This window comes from Protopterus annectens, chromosome 3.part0, assembly GCF_019279795.1.
Source record: "Protopterus annectens isolate FY-2018-M chromosome 3.part0, PAN1.0, whole genome shotgun sequence".
NCBI classification, from domain to species: domain Eukaryota; kingdom Metazoa; phylum Chordata; order Ceratodontiformes; family Protopteridae; genus Protopterus; species Protopterus annectens.
The window spans coordinates 179,570,093-179,592,175 of NC_056731.1; the positions used below are offsets into that span (position 1 = coordinate 179,570,093).

The 22,083-nt window shown below is 40.3% G+C and overlaps 1 protein-coding gene across 1 annotated transcript in view; it reads right to left on the reverse strand.

Annotated features, from left to right (window-relative positions):
• The window catches only part of SLC6A20 (solute carrier family 6 member 20), an 817,648-nt gene that overhangs the window by 677,633 nt on the left and 117,932 nt on the right, over nucleotides 1-22,083 (reverse strand). Inside the window, exon 3 of the mRNA XM_044065525.1 lies at nucleotides 9,842-9,933. Coding sequence (XP_043921460.1) covers nucleotides 9,842-9,933 — 92 coding nt within the window. The remainder of the gene's footprint in view (nucleotides 1-9,841; nucleotides 9,934-22,083) is intronic.

Here is a 22,083-nt window from a genome sequence, read left to right on the forward strand (position 1 = left end):
CCATTAATTATTGACCCTGTTGTGTATAAAACAGGTACACACCTTAATGAGCTTTGTAAGTAGCTTGTGAGACTGCCATGCCTAGTGAATGGGCCAATATTAGTAGCAACATTTCAAAGGTTAAAAAGATTTAAATAAAAAGTAATTATAACATGGTGATTGTTAATGGTATACAGAACAATCTAAGAACACCTTCCCTGTTAGATATGCAAACAGATATGGCCAGATTGTTAAACATCCTAGCAACCATGAGAAAATAATCTGCTTAATAAAATCCTCCCTTTGTCTCATATGAAACCTGAACACCAAGACAAAACTGTAGTCAGTGGTTGAGGGTTTACTGTCGCAGCAGATTCACAGACTCAGGCTGATGTAACATTGCAGCTAGCCAGAGTGCTTCCCTAAGTGGGCATGACTTCTGTATTTATGGAGTACAAATTCTGAACAGGAAATTTACCATCCCCATAGAGTTTTTAGATTTCTTCAAATGCCATGAAAAAGTGAAAAACACACATGGCAGACCAGCTAGCCTGCTCACTCACAAAGTGGAAACTCATAGACCAATTAGGCTCCTTCCACACTCAGTGAATAAATGGGCCACAGGGCTCTTGCTCTCCCTAAGGAATAAACAGGCCCTGCTCCTAGTGGAAGAAATAGGCCAATCATATGTAGGTAGAGGAGCTATCATGAGATCATGTGGGTGGCAAAAAACAAATTAAATTAAATAAAATAGAAATCATTTCTTGATAGCAGTACAAACTTCAGTCATTAAACAATGATAGCCATTACATGCACATTACTTCCTCTCCTTCAAAATGCACATTGATAGTTTATCATTATATCAGCATTCTAAGTTAATGCCACTATAGTACTTCAAAAGCTTTTGCTCTTAACTACTGAATGAAAAATATTGTGAGATAATGTGTGTGTGTGTGTGTGTGTGTGTGTGTGTGTGTGTGTGTGTGTGTGTGTGTGTGTGTGTGTGTGTGTGTGTGTGTGTGTGTGTGTGTGTGTGTGTGTGTGTGTGTGTGTGTGTGTGTGCGCATGAGTGTGTGTGTGTATATGTGCATGTGTATGTGTGTGAGAGCGAGTAAGAGAGGCAATAAAATGAGATAAGAGAATTTTTTGTTAGATCATAGGAGTTACTTGGCAAATGAGCCTCAAGGCCATTTCTGTCTTGTTAGTACCCACCCATAGGCCTTGCCACTCTTCTCGAGGAAGGCCAGGCCAATCATATCAGGGATAAATTTATGAACTCTCATCCAGATGACTAGCTCCTATTTAGACAATGTTTCACACTGCTTAACTTGGAGAGGGAGTTTGCTCCATAGAAGGAGTACATGCCTCTCTACCTCTTATTGCAAGAAATCTGGACAAAGCCTGACAAAATGGGGGGACAAAGGTCCATAAATAGGGAGAGATATTAGTTATTGCACTTATAAACCTGGAAAGTTTTTAGAGTAATAAGATTTGTATTAGCATACATTTTCTGAAGGATCTGAAGTCTGAAACTCAAACGCATTTCATTATTTAGTAACACCACTCCTAAGATCATTCCAGTGATTTGCCAGAAAACCATAACTTTTTAATGAGGAGTAGACTAAAAAAAAGAGGCAGGGGCAGCTCATGCTATAGGACTGCAGTCTCCCCAGCTGTGGAAAGAAGATGCTCTCACAGGGAAACCTTGCCCAGGAAGACAATGGAGCCAGCTCTCACAGGGAAACTGGGGACTGTTACTGGAGCCTTTGCTCTCACGGGAAAACTACTCTCAGCACAGGTATGGAACTGAACTGAACCAAACCAAAAGTGTGTGTGGGAAATGCCCAAAGTGCTATATGGTGGTAGATAGAGAACAGGCTTGAACCCTGTACCTTGGGCCCAGGTGGCAAGAGCCAGAATTCCCTACCCCCCACCATTTGCAAAAACTTTGCAGATGTTTCTCTCATACTTGTTCTGTTCCTCATAAAATCTATGGTTTCTGTATTTTTGTGTCCTTACAAAGTCAGTAGTGTATTGGTGCAGTAGTAGCATTGTTGCCTGACAGCTACAGGTTCTCTGGTTTGATTCTTGGCTGGGTGCCATTTTTTTTGCCCTTACAAAGTCAGTAATGCAGTGGTAGCATTGTTGCCTGACAGCTTCAGGTTCTCTGGTTTGATTCATGGCTGGGGTGCCTTCTGTGTGAAGTCTGTATGTCCTCCCTGTGTTTGTGTGGGTTTCCTCTGGTGTATTCCCATATTACAAAGACATGTGTCTGTCTGGAGTGTTTCTCCCTGGGCCTCTGTTGAAAATTGGCTTTTGTTCCAAGTCAAACTTTCCTGGTAAACAAATGTTAAATAAAAATATCAAGCATATCAAAATGCACATGATAACACAAAGGCTTTTATTCTAGCAATTTTGTAAGTTTATAAGATGGATATTTGAAATTTGTCCCTATTTTTGGGACTGTATTCCCCCATTATTGGCTTTGTCCAGGTTTTTTGTGCTAAGGTTGAGAGCTATGGTAAGAACTGAATTCACTGAATATGTTTGGGGGCTGTATTCCCACATTACTGGCTTTGTCCAGGTGTTTTTTGCTAAGAGGTTGAGAGCTATGGTGAGAACTGAATTCACTGAATATGTTTGGGGGCTGTATTCCCCCATTATTGGCTTTGTTCAGGTGTTTTGTGCTAAGAGTTTGACAGATATTTTGAGAACTGAATTCACTAAATGGTAACCATTTAAGTTTCAGTCTTCCTCTCTTTCACAAAACAGGTGGTTTGGCATAGTGGTATTTTGCTCTGTCTGTTTTGCACAGGGTCCTGGGTCCAAGACTTGGCAGTGAAATGTATGGTGGTAACACAGCATTTTATTCTAGCAACTTTCCAACATTATACAAGCAATGTTTAAAATGTGTCCCTGGCTTTTGGGCTTTTGTCCCCTCCCAATACATTTTGGCTTTTTTTAGATTTCTCCTGCTGCAAATGTCAGAGATACAGCTGAGTGAGTAGATTTTACAAGGAGCTGAGAGCTGCATGGGGAGGAAAAGTTTAGTGCTGCTTATGCTGAGTCTGCTTACCTTGTTAATAGCACAACAGGTAGTGTACTTGCTTTTGAAGCAGAAGGCTGTGGGTTCTACTCCCACAGTAGATAGATGCATTGCTGATACCATACTGTGTTACAAAAGGGGTGGATGCTGCACTCCTTTTTTGGTGAAGATACCTAGTAACTATGAACCTGTTATCAGTTTGCCATCCATTCCCTATTGCAATATTACTAGCATATCTTTTTTTAGTGTAAGATAGGCAATTTATTCCTCAAGGGCAACAGGCACTTTATTTGTAGATGAAACAATGAAATATAAAGTTGTTTGCTAGCAGCAACCTCTTCATTAGTTACAGATCTCTTTAATGTGGAATTATTTAGATGACTTTTACTTCTTCAGAGATTGTGCATATGTACTGATACTGGTGGACTGTAGAAGTTTGAGTAGACTTTTATGATGGAAATGTTTTCAATTGAGCAGTTTTGTCATTATTGGTGCATGCATTTTGTTTCATTGTTTACTGGAAACATTTCAAAACAATAAATTTAAAACACCCTCTAAAACTGTACTGTATTGTACAAGGAATATAATTTAATACAATCAGGAAGGTGTATGAAAGAGCATGTGTATATTTCGTGTGCAAGGGGCCTGCGATTTGAAAACAGCCCAAACCCAAAGTTAATCTTTATCTGTCACTGGCAAAATGTATTTTCTTTGAATGTGGGTTTCAATGCTGTTTCAATGAATGTGAGTTTCAAGGGTAGAGAATTTTTAATGCTAATTCTGTTTTCATTGTGAGACTGCATTGCTTTGTTTAGCAGATATCTATTAGTATTTGTGCTGTAAAATGCAAAATAAAGCTTTCAAATGAAGTCCAAATCATCACAGAAGTAAAGCAGTATGCAGATTTCTGTTTATGGTAAATGAGATGAAACAGCCAAGTAATGGTTCATTGGAATGGCTACGGGGGGGAGGATCCATTCGACCATGATTTTGTGAGGGGGGAAGGGCAGCAAACTCAAAGACAGCCCCGGCTGAACTATACCTCTCAAATGTCCAGATTTTTGCAGAATGAATAGATTTTTGCTTCTTATTTTTGGTTTGTGCCTCATAAAATTTGTGGTTTTCTGGCAAATCATTTAGGAATGAAGTCACTAAATAATGACAGACACAGAGTTTCAGACTTCATAACCTTCAGAAAAATGCATGCTAAAGCAAGACCTGTTATTCTATCAACTGTCTCAGTTTATACAAGAGTAAGTTTTAGTACTGTTTATATGTTCCTCCAATATATTTGGCCTTGTCCAGATTTCCTGCATTAACAGGTTGAGAGGTACATGCAAATAAATTGCTTTATAGAATTAGGCATATCCAAACCTCTCAACTGTCCCCAGTTTTGGCTCAAAATGTTGCTCTTCTCCTAATAATCCCTCCGCAAAATGGCAATTTTGGAAGAAAACATGGAGGGTTTGCAATTAATAAATAACTATAATAATCACAGTTATAGATATTACTTTTATTTCAGAAATGCATGTAGATTCTTTTATTTTGTCAGCTGCTCAAGTTAGCAGTACTAATATTTAAAAAAGTGTCCCTTCTTTGACAGGTTCCCAGCTGTATTGTGTGGCTATTTTATATTTTTGCATCACATTTTTGGTCCGTTTTTCATAAAATTGCGTTTTTTGTTTGGCAAATTAGTTGCAAATCATTAATGACTGAAGTTAGAAAATAATAACAGACATTTCAGTTTCAGATTTCATACCCTTCAGAAGATTCATACTAATGCAAGGCCTACTATTCTATTATCTTTCTAAGTTTATAAGAGCAATATTTAAAAATTGTCCTTATTTTTGGGCCTTTGTCCCACTTCTATGTATGGCTTTGTCCAGATTTCTTGCTCTGAGGTTGAGAGGTATGACAAATGTGTCAGGGCCATCACAGATAGCCAGAGACATTTCAAATTGTGAGATACTTGTTGCACCCCACTCCCCCATGTAGTGACTCTGGATGTGTCCAAGCAAGACAATGAGCAGTTATACAGTGTAAATGTGCAGAGTATCCCCCCATCCAAGGTAAACACAAGTACTACAGTGGCTTTTCATCTGTCCTTGATTTTGCTGAATGTTCTGGTTTCTGTCATGTTTTTATAATGTTGATTTCTGCTTATTATTATTAAGAAGGTGCCTGTTGCTCTGTGTTTAAGTAGCAGTGCTTTAATGACCATCAGGTAAGCTTGTCTGAGATTGTAAGATGCAAGTAAGTTTTAATAAGCATACTGTTAAAGAATTGCCGACATTGAAAACCTTTCTGTTGTTGCCATGTAGAGAATACTTACATAACTAGATAACGTATAAGCCTTGGGTATTGAAATGCATACAACAGTATTTGTAATAAAGGACAGGATTACATTATTTTAAGAAGCTCATTACATGTGTTGGAGGCTTACAGTCATCTTTGCAGACTTTACCTGCAAACTAAACAGAATGCCAATCTATCGTGTGTGGTCCATAACCTGTGCAGCAATCCTTTAAGCAATGTATGTTGAGCTTATTTCTTGTTTGCTTTTCGTTTTTTACTTTGATCATGTTTTCCCCATGAAACAAGTAGATAGTTGTTGTCAGGCAGCAGGTCTTTTTTGGATAAGAAACATTTTTACAAGTGAGGGTATCACAGAGATTGCTACTTTCAGCATGTTACTTGGTACTTTAATAAAGCTGAATATAAATTATAATTAGAACTGCAGTGCACAGAGAAGTGGTTTGAGTTGAGTGCTGCTTGTCTTTCTAATACTTGATTTTGACTGGCATTCCAGTAATGTATTTAAAAAGTAATTTATTTTTCATGCCTCACAACCTTTCTGTTTCCATCTAGATATTAAGTAAGCTGTCATGCAGCCAATGCATTGAAATATTTTTTTTCTTCTACACTTCATTTTGACTCTCATAACGATGGTTTGGCACCCAGGGCAGCATATTTAATTAAAGTTACAGTTTTTGTGGTTTTGAACATAGCTCCTCCCTTTTCTACTTGGCCAAACCCATTCCCATTGACCCCAGCCATTCAGGTGTCTCCTGCAGCCCCCCTTTGATTTGAAGTCACCAGCCGCCACTGGTGATAGGGGTAGGATCTGGATGATAAATCTATCCCTCCTCCTAGTCTTATTTATTTTTTAAATAGATTTTGATCTTTGTCCTTAGAGTTAGATAGATTTTTTTTAATTTATCAAGGTATAAGATTTCTTGGACTACTGCATCCCTTATAGCATTATTAGCAAGGCACAGATCATCCCAAGGAGTCTATATGAAACTGAGTAGTTGGACAAAGCCTCACATTTTTCTTGGTACATCGGATCTTTTAAGGCCCTAATCTTTTTTATTTGCAAACCTCTGTTCTCTTTCTAAGCGCTTGGTATGCTTTGTAAGATGCATCCCAAAAGTGGGGGTATTATATTCAATAATGAGTCTAATTGTTATATTGTACAAGGAGGTGAGCACTTCTTTTTATCTAGAAAAAAATACCCTTTGCTATGAGCTGTGCAAGGTATAAGGATTTCCTAATCACTGTTGCAAAGTGATTGTCAAACATGAGGCAGCTTTATGTTGATTGTTCTCCCAAATACCCAGGTCAGCAGCAACATTTTCATTTTGAAGAGGTGTGTTATCTATGGCATAATATGGAGCTAGAAGGTGCTGATCAAATGCTACAATGTTGCATTTCTTGGCATTGAGCCCATTTTAGTACACCAGCTATTGACAAGTGTAACTTCCTGTTGGAGTGCATGTATGTCAGAGGTGGACTCGATGATGACTTCCAGCTTCAATCTTTCATAATCTTTGTTAACCAGAAATCCTCTTTTGATAAGTGGAAATCAGAGAAACAGATACTGAACAGCAGAGGCCCAGCACAGATCTCTGTAGAACTCCACTGGTTACCTTCATGCACTCTGGGAATGCTCCTCCTACTCTTACTGAGTGAGTCCTGTCTCTAAGCCAGTTGACCATCCACCTAACCACATACAGGTCAGTTTGGAGCTTCTTCAACTTGCTTATTATACTGGCATGTGGTATGGTATGGTATAGTACTGAATGCCTTGATGAGGTCAAGGTACACTGTGTTGACAGCCTGTCCATAGTCTACAGCCTGAGTGACCATCTGAAAAAAGTCCACTGTTCATTAGACAAGATCTACCCTTGACAAACCCAAACAACTGAGGGAAAAATCTTATAAGATTTTTGATATCATAGTTAATTAAATCAGTTACGATACTTCCATGGATTTACATATAAGACTCATTATGTTGATGATTCTGTAATTCCTGGGGTCTGAGGTGGAATCACCCTTGAAGAGTGGCATCAAAATAGCTGTGCACCACTCCCATGAGACAAAGCCAGTTGCCAGGCTCAGGTTGAAGAGGCTGAGGAGTAGACATGCCAGTGTTTGCTTAGTGCTATTAATTAGGTAGCTAGGTATTTTGTCAGACTCTATGGACAAGGTATTTTTCATTTTGGTGAGTACCTTCAGTACATGCTTCTCATGATGATTGATGGCTAGATTCCACCAGAGATAAGTGAGTTTGGAATAGATGTCTCTGGGATGAAGTTGGCATCAAATTTATGTTAGCAATATCCACTGGATCAGAGTAGATAGTACTATTATGAGTAAGCTTGGAGCAACATGGGATGCTATTTTTCTGACATAACAGAAGAAAGTTTTGCAGTTGTCTTTCGCTTCTGTAGCTAGTCTGAGTTTATGGGATGCCTTTGTTTTTCTTATGTCTTCTTTAGTTTCTCATCTAGCTGTTTGATGCTCTCCTTAATATGAGGGTCATTTGTTCTGCCACATAGACTTAGTTTTTTTCTAACAATTCCTTAATTAACAGGGTACTATCTTCTCACAGCAAGAGATTCTCCAGTTCGATCCTTGGCTGGGGTGCCTTTTGTGAGGAGTTTTCATGTCCTCCCTGTTGTCATGTGGGTTTCCTCCGGGTGATCCAGTTTCCTCCCACATCCCAAAGACATGCTATAGGTTTATTGGATACTCTAAATTGGCCCTAGGCGTGTGTGTATGTGCCTTCCCTTCCATGGAAGGTTGGGCACCGGGCTGGCAACTTGACACTGTAAAACTCCACTGTCAATCATGAGCGGACAGGCGATCTGCTGTGGTGACCCCTAACCAGTAAAAGCTGAAAGAAAAAGAAGAATAATAGGGTATTATCTTATTTCTCAAGCCAGCCTCAGATTTGTTTGTCTGTTAAAAGGCATTGCAGAATAATTTTCTCTATAGTACAGATTAACCCTTTCTATATAATGTGGAGTGAGGACTGAATCTGAATTTAAGTTTCATTGTGGCATAATTGCTTATTTGCTGTTACACATAAATAGTGCAAAGTTTCAACATTTCTGTGGACAGCATGTGCAGTCACCTCAAAGTATCTACCTCAGAATTATGCATGCTTTATCCTAGTAATAGAAAGATTATTTAACATTGGCTCTTTAGCTGGGGCATCTCATTATGAAGACAGGTTCAGTTTTCTTTTCTACAATTGTTTTGGTGTGCTTTTGGATAGATACCTGTACCTTTCTGAGATTAGTGAAGGCAATATGGAAGTAGTTAAGGTACTTGAAGTTGTGTCAGCATGCTGTTAGTTCTGGGTAAAAATAGAGCATTTAAAAACATACTGATGTCATGGTTGAGAGAATAAAAAACATAATGCATTTCAAAGCAATATTATTATATTCATTTGCACACCACAAAATAAATGTTTTGTTCTATCTTGAAACTGTACTCGGCATTAAGAACATGAATACACTTGGCTATTTAACTACTTACTGTAATGGTGTCTTATGATATTACAATGATTTACTATTGCTCAATGAAATTCACCATACTTTATTTTTTATTCACTTAAGTTGCTAAGCCCCACTAGATACAGTTGCTTCTTTTCATGGTGACCCAGCAAAATGGTCTGGCTAAATGATTTGCCTACAATATTACAGTACTCATATGAAGACTGTAGAACACAGTATGGGGTTATGTTGGTTAGTAACTTGTAGCAGTACACCTCTTTTCTGCCCTGATAGGGACGTTTATTAAGATTGATTTCTAAACCAAACTGTTTTGTCAAAAGAACTAGCCAAAACATTTTGTTCCCCATGCTCCTTACACATCCCACCTCCGCTTAAACCTCCAAATATAAGACCACTGCCAAATGGAGAAAATAGCTTAGGTGTGTGCATTGGGTTCAGGTGCTAGAGGAATGAGTCAGGACAATGAGAGTAAGCAGATGAATACATCTCACTAGATCTGTGGGGGGGGGGGTTGGTTGACTCTCACTGAGATTATCATCTACAGTAATGTGGCTGGTAGTGCAGCAAGAGATGCTACAAACAGGTGCTGAGAGCCTGGCCTGCTAAGCAGTGACCTGAGCTGTAGCTGGTGACTGCTGCATGCATTGAAGAATACAGGAATAAGCAAACCAGCAGTGTAGGTCCTGTAAGCTCAGTAGGTGCCACTGGCTGACAGGAGTGTGAAATGTTAGGTGAAAACTCCCTCCCTAAACCCAATGATGGTCCAGTTCTGGGCCCATCTCTCTCTCTCTCTCTCTCTCTCTCTCTCTCTCGCTCTCTCTTTTTTCTCATGTGCTAATGATGCTAATGGAAAGACAATAAACAGGCATGAGCCAATTGGAGTGGGCTTGGTAGTAATGGGAGGTGGTAATGCAACAAACATACCAAATAAAAAAAAAAGTAGCGAAACAAACAAATATGGTACATAAAGCACAGAGTGCCAGGACTGCACATAGAAAGTCTTAAAACTTACCTGAAATGAATTAAAGAGGTACCACAAGGCCCAGCCTATAATCGAATTGTAGTAAACACAAAGATAGAAAGAAGATACAGCACCCGAAATGCCTGGAAAAAATAATCATCGTTGTCATCTTTATATAGACACATGACTTTAAAGAACAAAGATAAGACCGTGGAATTTAATCAATTTTATTTTCTAATTATTGCATTATACTGCAGTTTTATAACATGCAACAAATATACAATTACAGGGTAGTTATCTAAGTGATCATAAAGGATTACATACTTTTGTAATGTCAGTGAAACTGCAGCTTAGGAATGCACATGGTAAAAATACTTAGTATGCTATTTTTTGTTCATTCACTGGTTGGTCTCTTCATTCGGGGTTCTGCTTTTAGTCATGCATGAATAAACTTCACATAAAGACAATGCCTCAACAAGATTCTACTTCTGAGGACAAGACTTAATGCTAATACATTTGGAATGTAGTTTCAGACTTTGCACTGCTATGATTGGTTGAGATTCATAACAAGGTGGCATAATGCATGCAGAGCGCAAAATAGCACAGGCAGCAGCCATGTACAAGGTGTGGGCATCCCAAAGAGAGTGGTGGATCAATCTGTTTTCAATATATAGGCCTCTTCATGGAAAAGACACCTGTTCTTTTGAATTTATGTTCCTGATTGTTTTAATCTACTACCTGATTATATTACATTATATTTGTTTGTTTGTTAAAGCAGTTACAGACACTTTATTTACTGTGTATAGTATCATAGGAGGTTACTACGCCAATGGCCCTAATGCCTTTAAAAGCCTAGCCACGTTACACCCTTATTTCCACAATCAACATCCGTTGTGCCTGTCCAAGAGGGACATAGGTGTAGCCCCTGGGGTGAATGTATGGTTACCCATCCAATCATTCAGATTGTTTTTGAAGAGGGCCAATGAGGTGCTCTGCTTAACATGAGGTGGGACTCTGTTCCAAAGGTGTGGTAACATATGGGAGACAAATCTGTCCCTCCAGCAGATTCTATTAATGTCACATAGCAGGTTAAGGCCTTTAGAGCGACTAACCTATGTACTATTTGACTTGTAGATATGCAGCATTTCCAATAAAGCAGGGTCATAGATTGCCTTATATGCAAGGCAGAGATTGCCTCTGAGTAGTCTGTAAGAAACAGAATAAAGTGACAGTGAATTCAGATGATCCACATAGGACAGATGCTGAAGACCTTGAATTTTCCTTGTGAGGAACCTTTGTGGTCTCTCCAATTGCTGCAGATGCTTGGAAAGGTATAGACAAAAGGAGCATTGTACTCAATTATTGGCCTGATGAGTGAAAAGTACAGAGAAGTTATAACTTCTTTTTGGAGGCAGTGCTCTTACTTATGAGATGAGCAATATAGAATCCCCTTCTTACCACTGTGGAGACATGGTGATCAAATGTAAGGCTGTTGTCAACCTGTGTACCCAAGGTTTTTTTGGGTATACTTAGGGTGTTATTATTCATGTGGTAGTTAGCAGGAACATCGCTTTTACTGAAAGGGATGATAATACATTCTTTTGCATTGAGTCTAAGGCCATGACTTTGGCATCAATCATTTGTTTGTGTAAGACCCTCTTGTAGATGTTGACATCGTTTGGAGATTCTATGACCACTCCCAGTTTGCAGTCATCGGCAAACATTGTCAGCCACAGACCTTTAGTTTTAGCTTGTACTTTGGAGAAATAGATTCCAAACAGTAGAGGTCCCAGGACTGATCTCTGTGGAACACCACTGGTCACAGGTCTGTTGGAGGTGGATTCTCCTATTTTGACTATATGTGTTCTATCAGTGAGAGAACTAGCGACCAATCTAATGATATAAGGATTAGTACCTAGCTGGGTGAGTTTGTCAATGATGCCTGAGTAGAGGATAGTGTCAAAAGCCTTGGCTAAGTCTAGGTAGGCTGTATGCACAGATTTCCCATTATCCAGAGCCTTAGTGACTGTCTCAAAGAAGTCCATCAGGTTTAACAGGCATGATCTCCCTTTGACAAATTCAAATTGAGTAGGGGTCAGGTATTTGGAGATTGCCTATATCTTTGTTGATAATGTCCATGATGATTCACTCCATAGCCTTGCAGATAAGGCTAGTCAGGCTAATAGGTCTATAGTTCCTGGGGTCAGTGGAAGCACCACCTTTGTGTAAGGGGATAACGGTGGCCTTTTTCCATTCAGCTGGGATGAAGCCGGTGCTTTGACTATGATTGAAAAGCATACTCAATGGTGTTGCTAATTTTTGTTGCCTCAGATGTCTGATTGTTACCAGTTAAAAACATAATTGCCACAGTTAAGTGTTTCAAATTGATTAAGGCAGACACACAAATAAATGCATCAGTAATCAGTTGCTTTCGTCAGCAGATTACCTATGACCCCATTACAAATAGTAGCTAACTCAGTAATCAAACATTTTCATCAGCAAACTACCTCTGTCCCCATTATAAATAGCTACATTTTGACTCTGCATATCTTTAATGTATGGCTGTTTAACTTATTCACTCCAATGGAGCACAGGAAGTTTGCACTGTAACTTCCAATGGGCAGAGCTTAAGCCTTTTGAGAGAATCAAATTATGTCCTCACATTTCAAACAAATGTTCATATCTCTGAAACCATAGAGGTTACTAAAAATTATAAATGGCAAACTCTTCAGCACAAACTATTTTTATAGTGGTAGTGTTCTTTAGGTTCTAGATCTTAAACCGAATTTTATAAGTCATAGTAAACTTAGTAACTATTACAGTTGTAATACTTTGTAAACAACTTACAATATCTTAGAAACCACTGAAGAGACACACATACCCTGGGATTCACGAAGCTCCATGCAAGAATAAGACTATTCTTGTATGGAGTGGTTTATGTCCGTTTAGAATAGCAGTGCTCCTTGCATGTGCATGAAGGGGCGCTGCTGTTTAATCTAAACGGACACAGACCATGAACGAGAGCAGGGGGCATGTGTCAGCAGTGCCTGCACATTTAACATGCCCCTTGGCTCAAAAAGTGCCATACGGCACTTTGTGATGGGTTCCTATTGCCTTATCGAATTGCTGAAACTTCGAACCTGAAAACATTGAACAGAAATGTTCGAAGTTTCAGCAATTCAAATAAAAAAAAAAAACAAAAATAAACAACAACATCATGTGTATAACTGTTGTAAGCAGGGGGGCAAGCCCCCCTGCACCCCCCCAAACCCACCGCTCCTTAAATATACCAACTCCGAGATCGCACTACAGTGCAGTAAAGGGAAATATTCTCTTTCTGCACTGTAGTCTGATCTCGGAGTTGGTATATATAAAGAGCGTGGTGTGGGGGGTGGAGGGGAGTTTGCCCCCTGCTTACAACAGTTACTTTCTGTCCGTTGCTTTTTTTTTTTTTTTTGTGTTCAAAATTATAAAACTTCAAACACAAAAGTTCGATCTTGTGGTGTTCTAAGTTTTATAATTTCGATAAGGTAATAGGAACCCCTTTGTGACACAGATGAGTGTCAATGTACACATCTCTCTCTCTCTCTATATATATATATATATATATATATATATATATATATATATATATACACACACACACACACACACACACACACATATATGCACATTGGTTCCACACTCTGAGCCTCTCACTGCAAAACATCTGATCAAAGGCACTGTTAATGGAGGTGAAGAGGCCCAAAATAAGTATCTCTTGTAATTATTGACATCATCCCCTCCTCCACAGCTGAACAGATCTACCTTGCAACACAATAACCAACACTTGCAAGTCTCAAACCCAGGACTCTGCACAACATAGCCACAACAAGTTAACAGCAAGCCATCTCAGCTGTAAGATGTCAGGATGATATCAATAGCATATCATGCAGAACAGTCTGTCTACCATAGTGAATGTACGATGTGGAAGCAGTAAACATTCCAATGATACATATACACACACACACATATATATACATATACATATATATATATATACATATATATATATATATATATATATATATATATATATATATATATATATATATATATATATATATATATATATATATATATATATATATGTGTGTGTATATACACATACATACACATATAAATATATTGCTACTTATAGATATGTATAAGAAGAGTATATAGGGTACACAGCATATCAAACAGCCAGTATTCCTACAGTTGCCACTTTTTTAAAATGGCCAGTGTTTGATTCTTTCATACAAAAGACAATTATTGCATGAAACATATACTCACAGACAATGCAAAGGACATGACACCACACACAAGTCTGCATACATAGAAATGTTTATTTGTGTACTATTTCAGTTCTATATGCCCTTTCTTATAGCAGTTAGGTGTCTGAAATACATAATAACCGAGTAATATAACTCTCAAACAAAACATTTGATACAGTGATCTGAAAACATAACATTTGTTGCTGTCCAGGCTAAGGCCTTCAAGTAGTACAACAGTAAAAAAAACATTTGCCTTGAATATAAGAACCAATCAACACTTATTAATTACAGATGTAGTTCAGCTGCCACCAATTACACTCTGTACTCAACCCCTAGGGGGAAAAGAATTAAGTTGTCACAATGAAAATGTATATGTTACATAACAATGCTTAACTTAAAACATCACTGTCACAGTGACTGTCTGTAAGACAGTAAGCTCTAGCCCACCACTGTTACCATGGTGAAATGTATGAAAATGTACAGCCATATACCTTAATGTATCTTACTACTGATATCCCTCACATGTTGTTTCAGCCTAGGTTAAAAACAATTCATATCCCTCCCTCATAAAATGTCTTACAAGGGCATATATCAGTGTTTTACATACACTCACCTCTGGACTGTACAAGGTCACACATGTTTTGTCCAGCTGTCGCCCTCATATATATGGACCCTACCCCACAATTTGTGTGGGAGTCCACAACATCAATGGAATGACAGTAGGAATGCCAGCACTAAATAATGACAGGCCACTACTTAACAAACTCTTACTGCATGACATCTGGACAAAACCTGGCATATAGGTGGAGGACAGAGGCTGGAACACAATGCCATATTTGCAATATTGCTGTTATACACTGTGAACGTTGCTGGTGTTACAGGATTGCTTGCAACATACCCTTACTCAGGAATATGAAGACAGAAACACAAATGGATGTTGCCATGTACTGATAGCATTCAACAGAGAGAATGCCACTGATATGTCAGAGACAAGACCTGTGTGGTGAACAGACAAAACATAATAGCCAATCCTCTGGACATCATGTGGATAGGCCCACAGTTGAGAGCTATGCAGACAGACTGCATTCCATGCAAAACTAGCATGTACACACAAACCCTGTAGAACTAGCAGTATTAAATGCACTTAACAGCAATACTCACACTGTTCGTAGGTCTGGAACCTTATACAAACATGTAGTTGGCCTGTGTCTGCAAGTCCTGTTGTAAGAGGTATTGCTACCTGCTGTCTGTAACACTGCTGCCCACACACAGGAAGGATGTCTTCCATACAAGAAAGGTAAAGGGACAACACCCACATGATGTAGTCATTTATAGTAGTGGGTTGCCATGACATTGGTAATTGGAAGTGCTACACAGCTGGCTGCATGTAATTAGCAAGTGGTGAACACCGATTGGTGCAGAGGCCGTCACTTGATCATGAGCATCACCTACAAAATCCATGCTGTAACCTATTCAAACCAGCTCAATCCCTGTAGTGGAGAGAGAGAGAGAGAGAGAAATATCACAAACCAAACCAAACCAAAATAAAATAAAACAGGGGACATATACAAGTGTACATAGACGAGAGCACAATACTAAAACAGGTATGTGAAACATGTATGCATGTAAATGAATGTAGTACTTGGTCTGTAATAATGGGATAGATGATGTGGAAAGAATTATATGATATCCTGCTGAACAACTGCTATGGACATAGCATCTGGCTCTGTGGGCAGTGGGCCATACCTGTCAACTGTGCAGATCTGCACAGAATGACAAGATGTAAGCCATCATAGTGTGTGTTCTGTACCTCAAGACATGTATATTAGTGAGGCAAATAGCTGAAGCTGGAAGTACTGAAGTCATGATAGACACATGAGTTTTAGACCACACCACCTTCAGGACAATCATGTTAACGTGAATGTATCATGCACAAACTACACATGTTTGTAGTAGGCTTACCCAAAATGTGTCCCTATATATCCCCCCCTAATGTTAGGCTGTATCCACATGTAACACTCTTCTGTTTTGTAGCAAGGCAGAACAGTGCAGCTGTGGAGGAAGGAGTTTTAGAGAGTGTGGACCTGAAGTCTGAATGCACTATATATATATATATATATATATATATATATATATATATAGTATGTCTACAGATACACACACACACAGATATATATATATATATATATATATATATATATATATATATATATATATATAGTGTATGTCTACATATATCCACACACACACACACACACACACACACACACACACACACACACACACATATATGTGTATATATATATATATATATATATATATATATATATATATATATATATATAAATTTTCCGTACTATCGAATGACTGTGCTGTGCGACATGTTTGAGAAAACATCACTCATATCTGTATATATATATATATATATATATATATATATATATATATATATATATACATACAGTTGTAAGTGGGTGCGAAATGGACAGTTATATCTGGTGTGACATTTATGTTGGGAACACATTGTCCTTTGTGAAGGTGAGAGTGGGATGTTGGGGAAGGATAGTAGGTATATTTAGGGAGGTAGGTTGGGTTGGAAGACAGACAAGATAGATAAGACAGTATACAGGGGCGGTATATGACACATGTGGTGGGTAAACACCTTGTATGGGGAGGGGTGTTTGGAAAGTGGAAGTCATGAGCCCCCAAATGGAAACAGTGGGACCAAGGTCCCCACCCATGGGCAGTCACCACTGCACCTTCATGGCCCTGAAGGTGGCTGAGCTGGGGGCTGAGCAGGAGGAGCACATGGTCCCTGTAATTGTGTATTGAGGGCCTCAAGGTGGTGTAGCAGATCCCCCAATTCTCTGTGGAGCTTCCTATGCACCAGACCCTGGACCTGACTTCAGGTGACAGGATCCTGTCTGTGTGTGCTACTGGGGGGGGCAAGTACATCCCCTGAGGTGGTTCCACCTGAAGGTAGTGCAGGATCAGCAGATGGTGAGGTCCCAGGGTGGGTCCCAGATGTGCTGTGGCCTGGTAACATGGCCAGATGAGGTGGGAGAGGTGGTTCGGCTGGGAACAGCCTTCCCAAACATGCTATCATGTCACAGTTTTAGAACATATGTGAGTAGTAATAGTCCATACAATCCAGGATTAGTTATAACAGCATGCATAGATATCCCCATTAACACAAAACACCAGATTTGAAGCAGTCGCATAGCAAACAGAACACATGCATACATGGAACCATAGTGGCCCTTACAATGGCATGCAGGTTACATTGTTAGCAACAGGCCACCAATGATAGTGTTTCAACATGGAACATGAATAGAAACACATTTCAATATTTGTCGTACAATAGGATATATGTCCCAACAGTAGGTTTGGTGTAAACATACCCATTGATTTGTATGTTCAGATTATTGTTACAGATATGGTGGGGGGAAGAGAGATGTTAATTAACAACTATTATATCCTTGCAGTATGAGGTCCTCAGACCTTTTTTTCCTCTTTATGTTTTTCAGGTACCATGTCTAGAGAGCACCTTCCAGTGTATCCCCCCCAGGAAAATGATGTTATCATTAACTACCTGGTGCAGCACCATCAAATCCTCTTTGGCCATACAGCCTATGATCTGCAGGAGAGGACTGCCCTGTGGAATGAGCTCGTCCACAGGGTAAATGATATTGACCTGCATAACCGCAGTTATGAGCAGGTCCAACATCGCTGGACTGACCTTATCCACCACGTCCATCAGTATTCTGCTGCAGTTAGGAGGGAACAGCTAGCTACAGGTGGGGATCATGCCATCCAGCCCTCCAACAAATGCTGAGGAGCTCCTCGCCAGCCTTGGGGCACCTGCCCATCAGCAAATCCAAGAACCAGCTGATAGCATTGTGGAGGTGGGTGCTATCCACACAATGGATGAGGAGCATGCAGGTAAGGCCACGGGGTATATCAGTAGACCACTGTTGCTTATCCATCTGCATCTGTAAAGTTTCTTCATGCATATATGAAATAAAATATATAGTCTGTTGCTGCAGTGTAGTAATGAACAGATGTGCATAATCTGTATTATTGTGGGTTTGTACTGTTGATGTACTAAAATGCTGCTCCTACCCTGTACCAATGCCATAGGTGTGGCTATTGACATCACACTCTCACACAATTATGTAGGTCCCTCTGATATACCTCTGGGGCAGCAGCCTGTAGCTGGTGAGTATGGTGTTTCTTCTTTAGGTTTGCCAATGCACCGGCCATGTTATAGCCATGGTATTTACCATGCACACATTTAACACACCTACTCATAATGCATGCTGTACATGTTCACTTATTGTTGATGTTAACTGCACTGCATCACAGTGGTCACCATGGTGGCATATCTAAAGGGTATGTAAGAGTCCTGCAATATAACTAACAACCTGCTATTGCAAGATGTGTGCACAGAGATGTACATAATGGTGGGACAAATTGCCTACAGTAGGAACATGTCTGAAACATTACCTTATGCAGTGGCTACAACAGTGTATATACCACTATTACAATGGCAACTGTTACAGATCTACACAACGGCATATCACAATACCACATTCCACAACCCTTACAACCTGTAATGTGATCCTAACATGAGCAATGAATGTATAATATGTAATCCTATGTTAGGACAGTAAATATGGGGAATACATACCTTAACAAACACTGGAAGCATATGTGTGCACACACTCCAAATAACATATTGTGGAAGCAGCTTTTGAGGTACTGACAGCATTCACTCTTCATGAGTATGCACCTTCCATCAAGTACAGGTCCTCAATGTCACACCATGAAATGGTCTGCTGTCCAAGATGTATGTCCGTGACATTTGCCCACTCACCTGCAACAGAGGCAGCCGTGGCTTGCACAAATCGTACAAACCATGGAATGGATCTCATATCCAACAGGTAGCACTCAGGAGTGGGAGACGTAGCCTTACCTTACCATTGCATATACCATGGCAAACAGTGCAGACAGTCATGTATGTGATGAGGAAGTATGGGACAACATTAATGCAGAAAATAAACAGATGGCCATCCAAGACAGATGACGACACATGTTGCAAACTGATCATGGAGGCTGCCTAGAAACATACCGCAACACTGAGGGAGTTACAGGAATGTCTAGCAAGTACTGTCTGTGTAGTACCTGTGCTGACAATTGCCTGGACTCTGCATAAGTGTGGCCTATGGGTTGGGGTAATCAGATGGAAAAGTTGTTCTACAGGAAACATCATTCAGGGCTCTCTACAGGTGGTATATGCATAACATCAAAAGTCCACCAAAAGGCATGTGTTGCAATGTGTAATGGTGTACCAAGACCAAGTCCGAAACCTACAGACAGTATTAATAAAGATACAAGTGCTGCACAAGCAACACCTCACTCCACCTCAGGCCCACCATCCCCATCTGTACCTTGCTGGTGCCTGTGTACACCTGCATGTTTGCTGTTCATTAGCAGGAACTAGGCTGGTACACATGGTATTCTGAATTTGGGACACTGCAAAATGACACTGATGTGTGGCCCATAGTTGTCAAGCATCAGCAAAAAGGCTGAGGATGGGGAGGGGTGTCATCCTGAAACACAACAGTGAACTGAAGCAGACATCCAAAGCTTGCTAAGAATGGCTATATCTGAACACAGTCAATGTCATGAATTGTGGCAGACATAACCCTGACTCCACAGCAATAGTGAAGGGACTATGTGACCTTCATGGGCTGTGCACATGAGTTGACCTTGCAATCTGGCAGAGGTGGGGGACATTTGTAGGGTGGAGTGACCAAATACTGGCAAGTGCAGATGGGCCATGCTAGTATACCCCTTCCAGGAATAGTGACTGCTGTAGTATACTTAACAGTTGATGCAACAAACCATCATGTTAAGGGTGTGCACACTTATGCACCCGCATATTGTATGCATCTCAATCAGCATCTGCACAACTAACACATGTCCAAAGGTCAGTTGTCAATCTCCTCTCCGGTCCAGCTGGTGAATCTGGGAATCTTGAGGCAATGTTACAACTGCCTCAAGTACACAGACAACCCTCTCCTCCTCCCAACAAATTCCAACACATGTGAGAGATGCAACCATATAGCCAAATTGGAGGCTAAGCTCTCTCAACTCAGTACTGGCGTAACCAGTCAGGAGGAGAAGGAAACCACACTCACTACAATTCCAGTCTCACATAGACCTACCATGACAGCAAACTAAACACATAAACACACAAAAACATACTCGGAGGCTCTAAATAAAAATCTGCCTAAGCAGCAGAGACCTCCAAAGCAGACACCCAAGCAACCGCTATCCCAAAACAAAACACGTGCAATACATAGCTCACAAAGCTAGTGTGCGAACAGTCACAGCCCTTAAGGCTAAACAACACACCTGATACACTTGTAATAGGTGACTCTATCGTCAGGCAGACTGACGTCCCGCTCACCAGGCTGAACAAGGAGAAGGTCACAGTGAGCTGCCTGTCGGGCGCTAGGATCCGCCACATAACACAAGCACTCAGGTCACTCCAAGGCAAGTACAAATATGACTCAGTCATTGTCCATGCTGGTGTGAAAGACCTGAGACGTACCTCCCTGGACTACATGAAAAGAGACATAGAGGAGCTCTCTGAGCATGTAGCCCAGGCCAGTATGACCCTGACCTTGAGTAGCATCTTACCCTCACCAAGAATGATGCCACAATATGAAGACAAGATGATCAATTTCAACAATTGGCTTAAGTATTGGTGTCATTCAAAGGGGATCCAATGCCTGTCTGCCTGGGATTACATGCTCGACAAGCCATGATGCTTCGCTAGGGACGGCTTGCACCTGTCACCCCTGGGCTTTAGGATATTGGCAAAGGCTCTTGCCACCCCCATAGTGTCTTTTTTAGGCAAGGCTCAAAAGACAAACCCACCTCCATAGGTATCACAAGGGATAAGAAACTAAGAGTAATGCTACTCAACGCCAGAAGTCTAAACCTCAAGATGCACGCACTCGAAACTCTCATTAGCATGGAGAACATCGATATCTGTGCAGTAACAGAAACCTGGTTCAAGGCTCCTGAGAGCACCCCAGCACTACCAGGTTATACCTCATACCCATGTTTTTCGGCCCCAAAACTTGGACCGAACCACAAAAGGAAGGGGAGTATCAATATTCATCAAAGATACCCACACCTCCAGGTTGGTGGCACAGCATGAAGCATCAGAGACTATCCATGTGCAACTAACAGTGGGTAAAACTGCCTTCCAGTTTATAGCCTGCTACAGACCACCCTCCCAAACCCAGGAACCCCACTCGGCTTTCCTGAGAACACTGGAAAATATGAAGGTCTCTCCAAACACCATTATATTGGGCGACTTCAACTACCCTAACATAGACTGGGAGCATTACTCTAGCTCCAACACCCTAGCCCAAAGGTTCCTAGAATTTATAAACTCAAATGCTATGGAACAACTTTTTGCCACTCCCACAAGAGGGGAAAACATACTGGACCTGATCATCACCAACATGGGGACTCTATGCTCCAGACCAGAAGTGTATCCCTCACTGGTAAGATCAGACCATAAACTAATCTCACTAGATATTCACATCCCAACCCCAGCCCCTGCCCAGAAAACCACAGTGAAAAACTTCTCTAAAGCAAATTTCACACTCCTCAAAACCGAGGTGGAATCCTTCAAAGCCCCCGGGCCTGTGGAAAATACAGTCCAGACCGCAGAATCCTTTATAAACGCATTCTATGAACATCTTCAGGAATGCATGGATCATGCAATCCCAAATAAAACCAAGACCCAATCCTCCAAAGTTAGGCATCCTGTCTGGTGGACCCCAGCCATAAACAAACTATACAATAGAAGTAGGAAGCTACTACATGATAAAGCAAAATCCCAAAAAGGGAAGGCATCTCTGATCAGTATTAGCAAAAAACTACGGGCACTCATAAAATCGTCTAAGGCCAGCT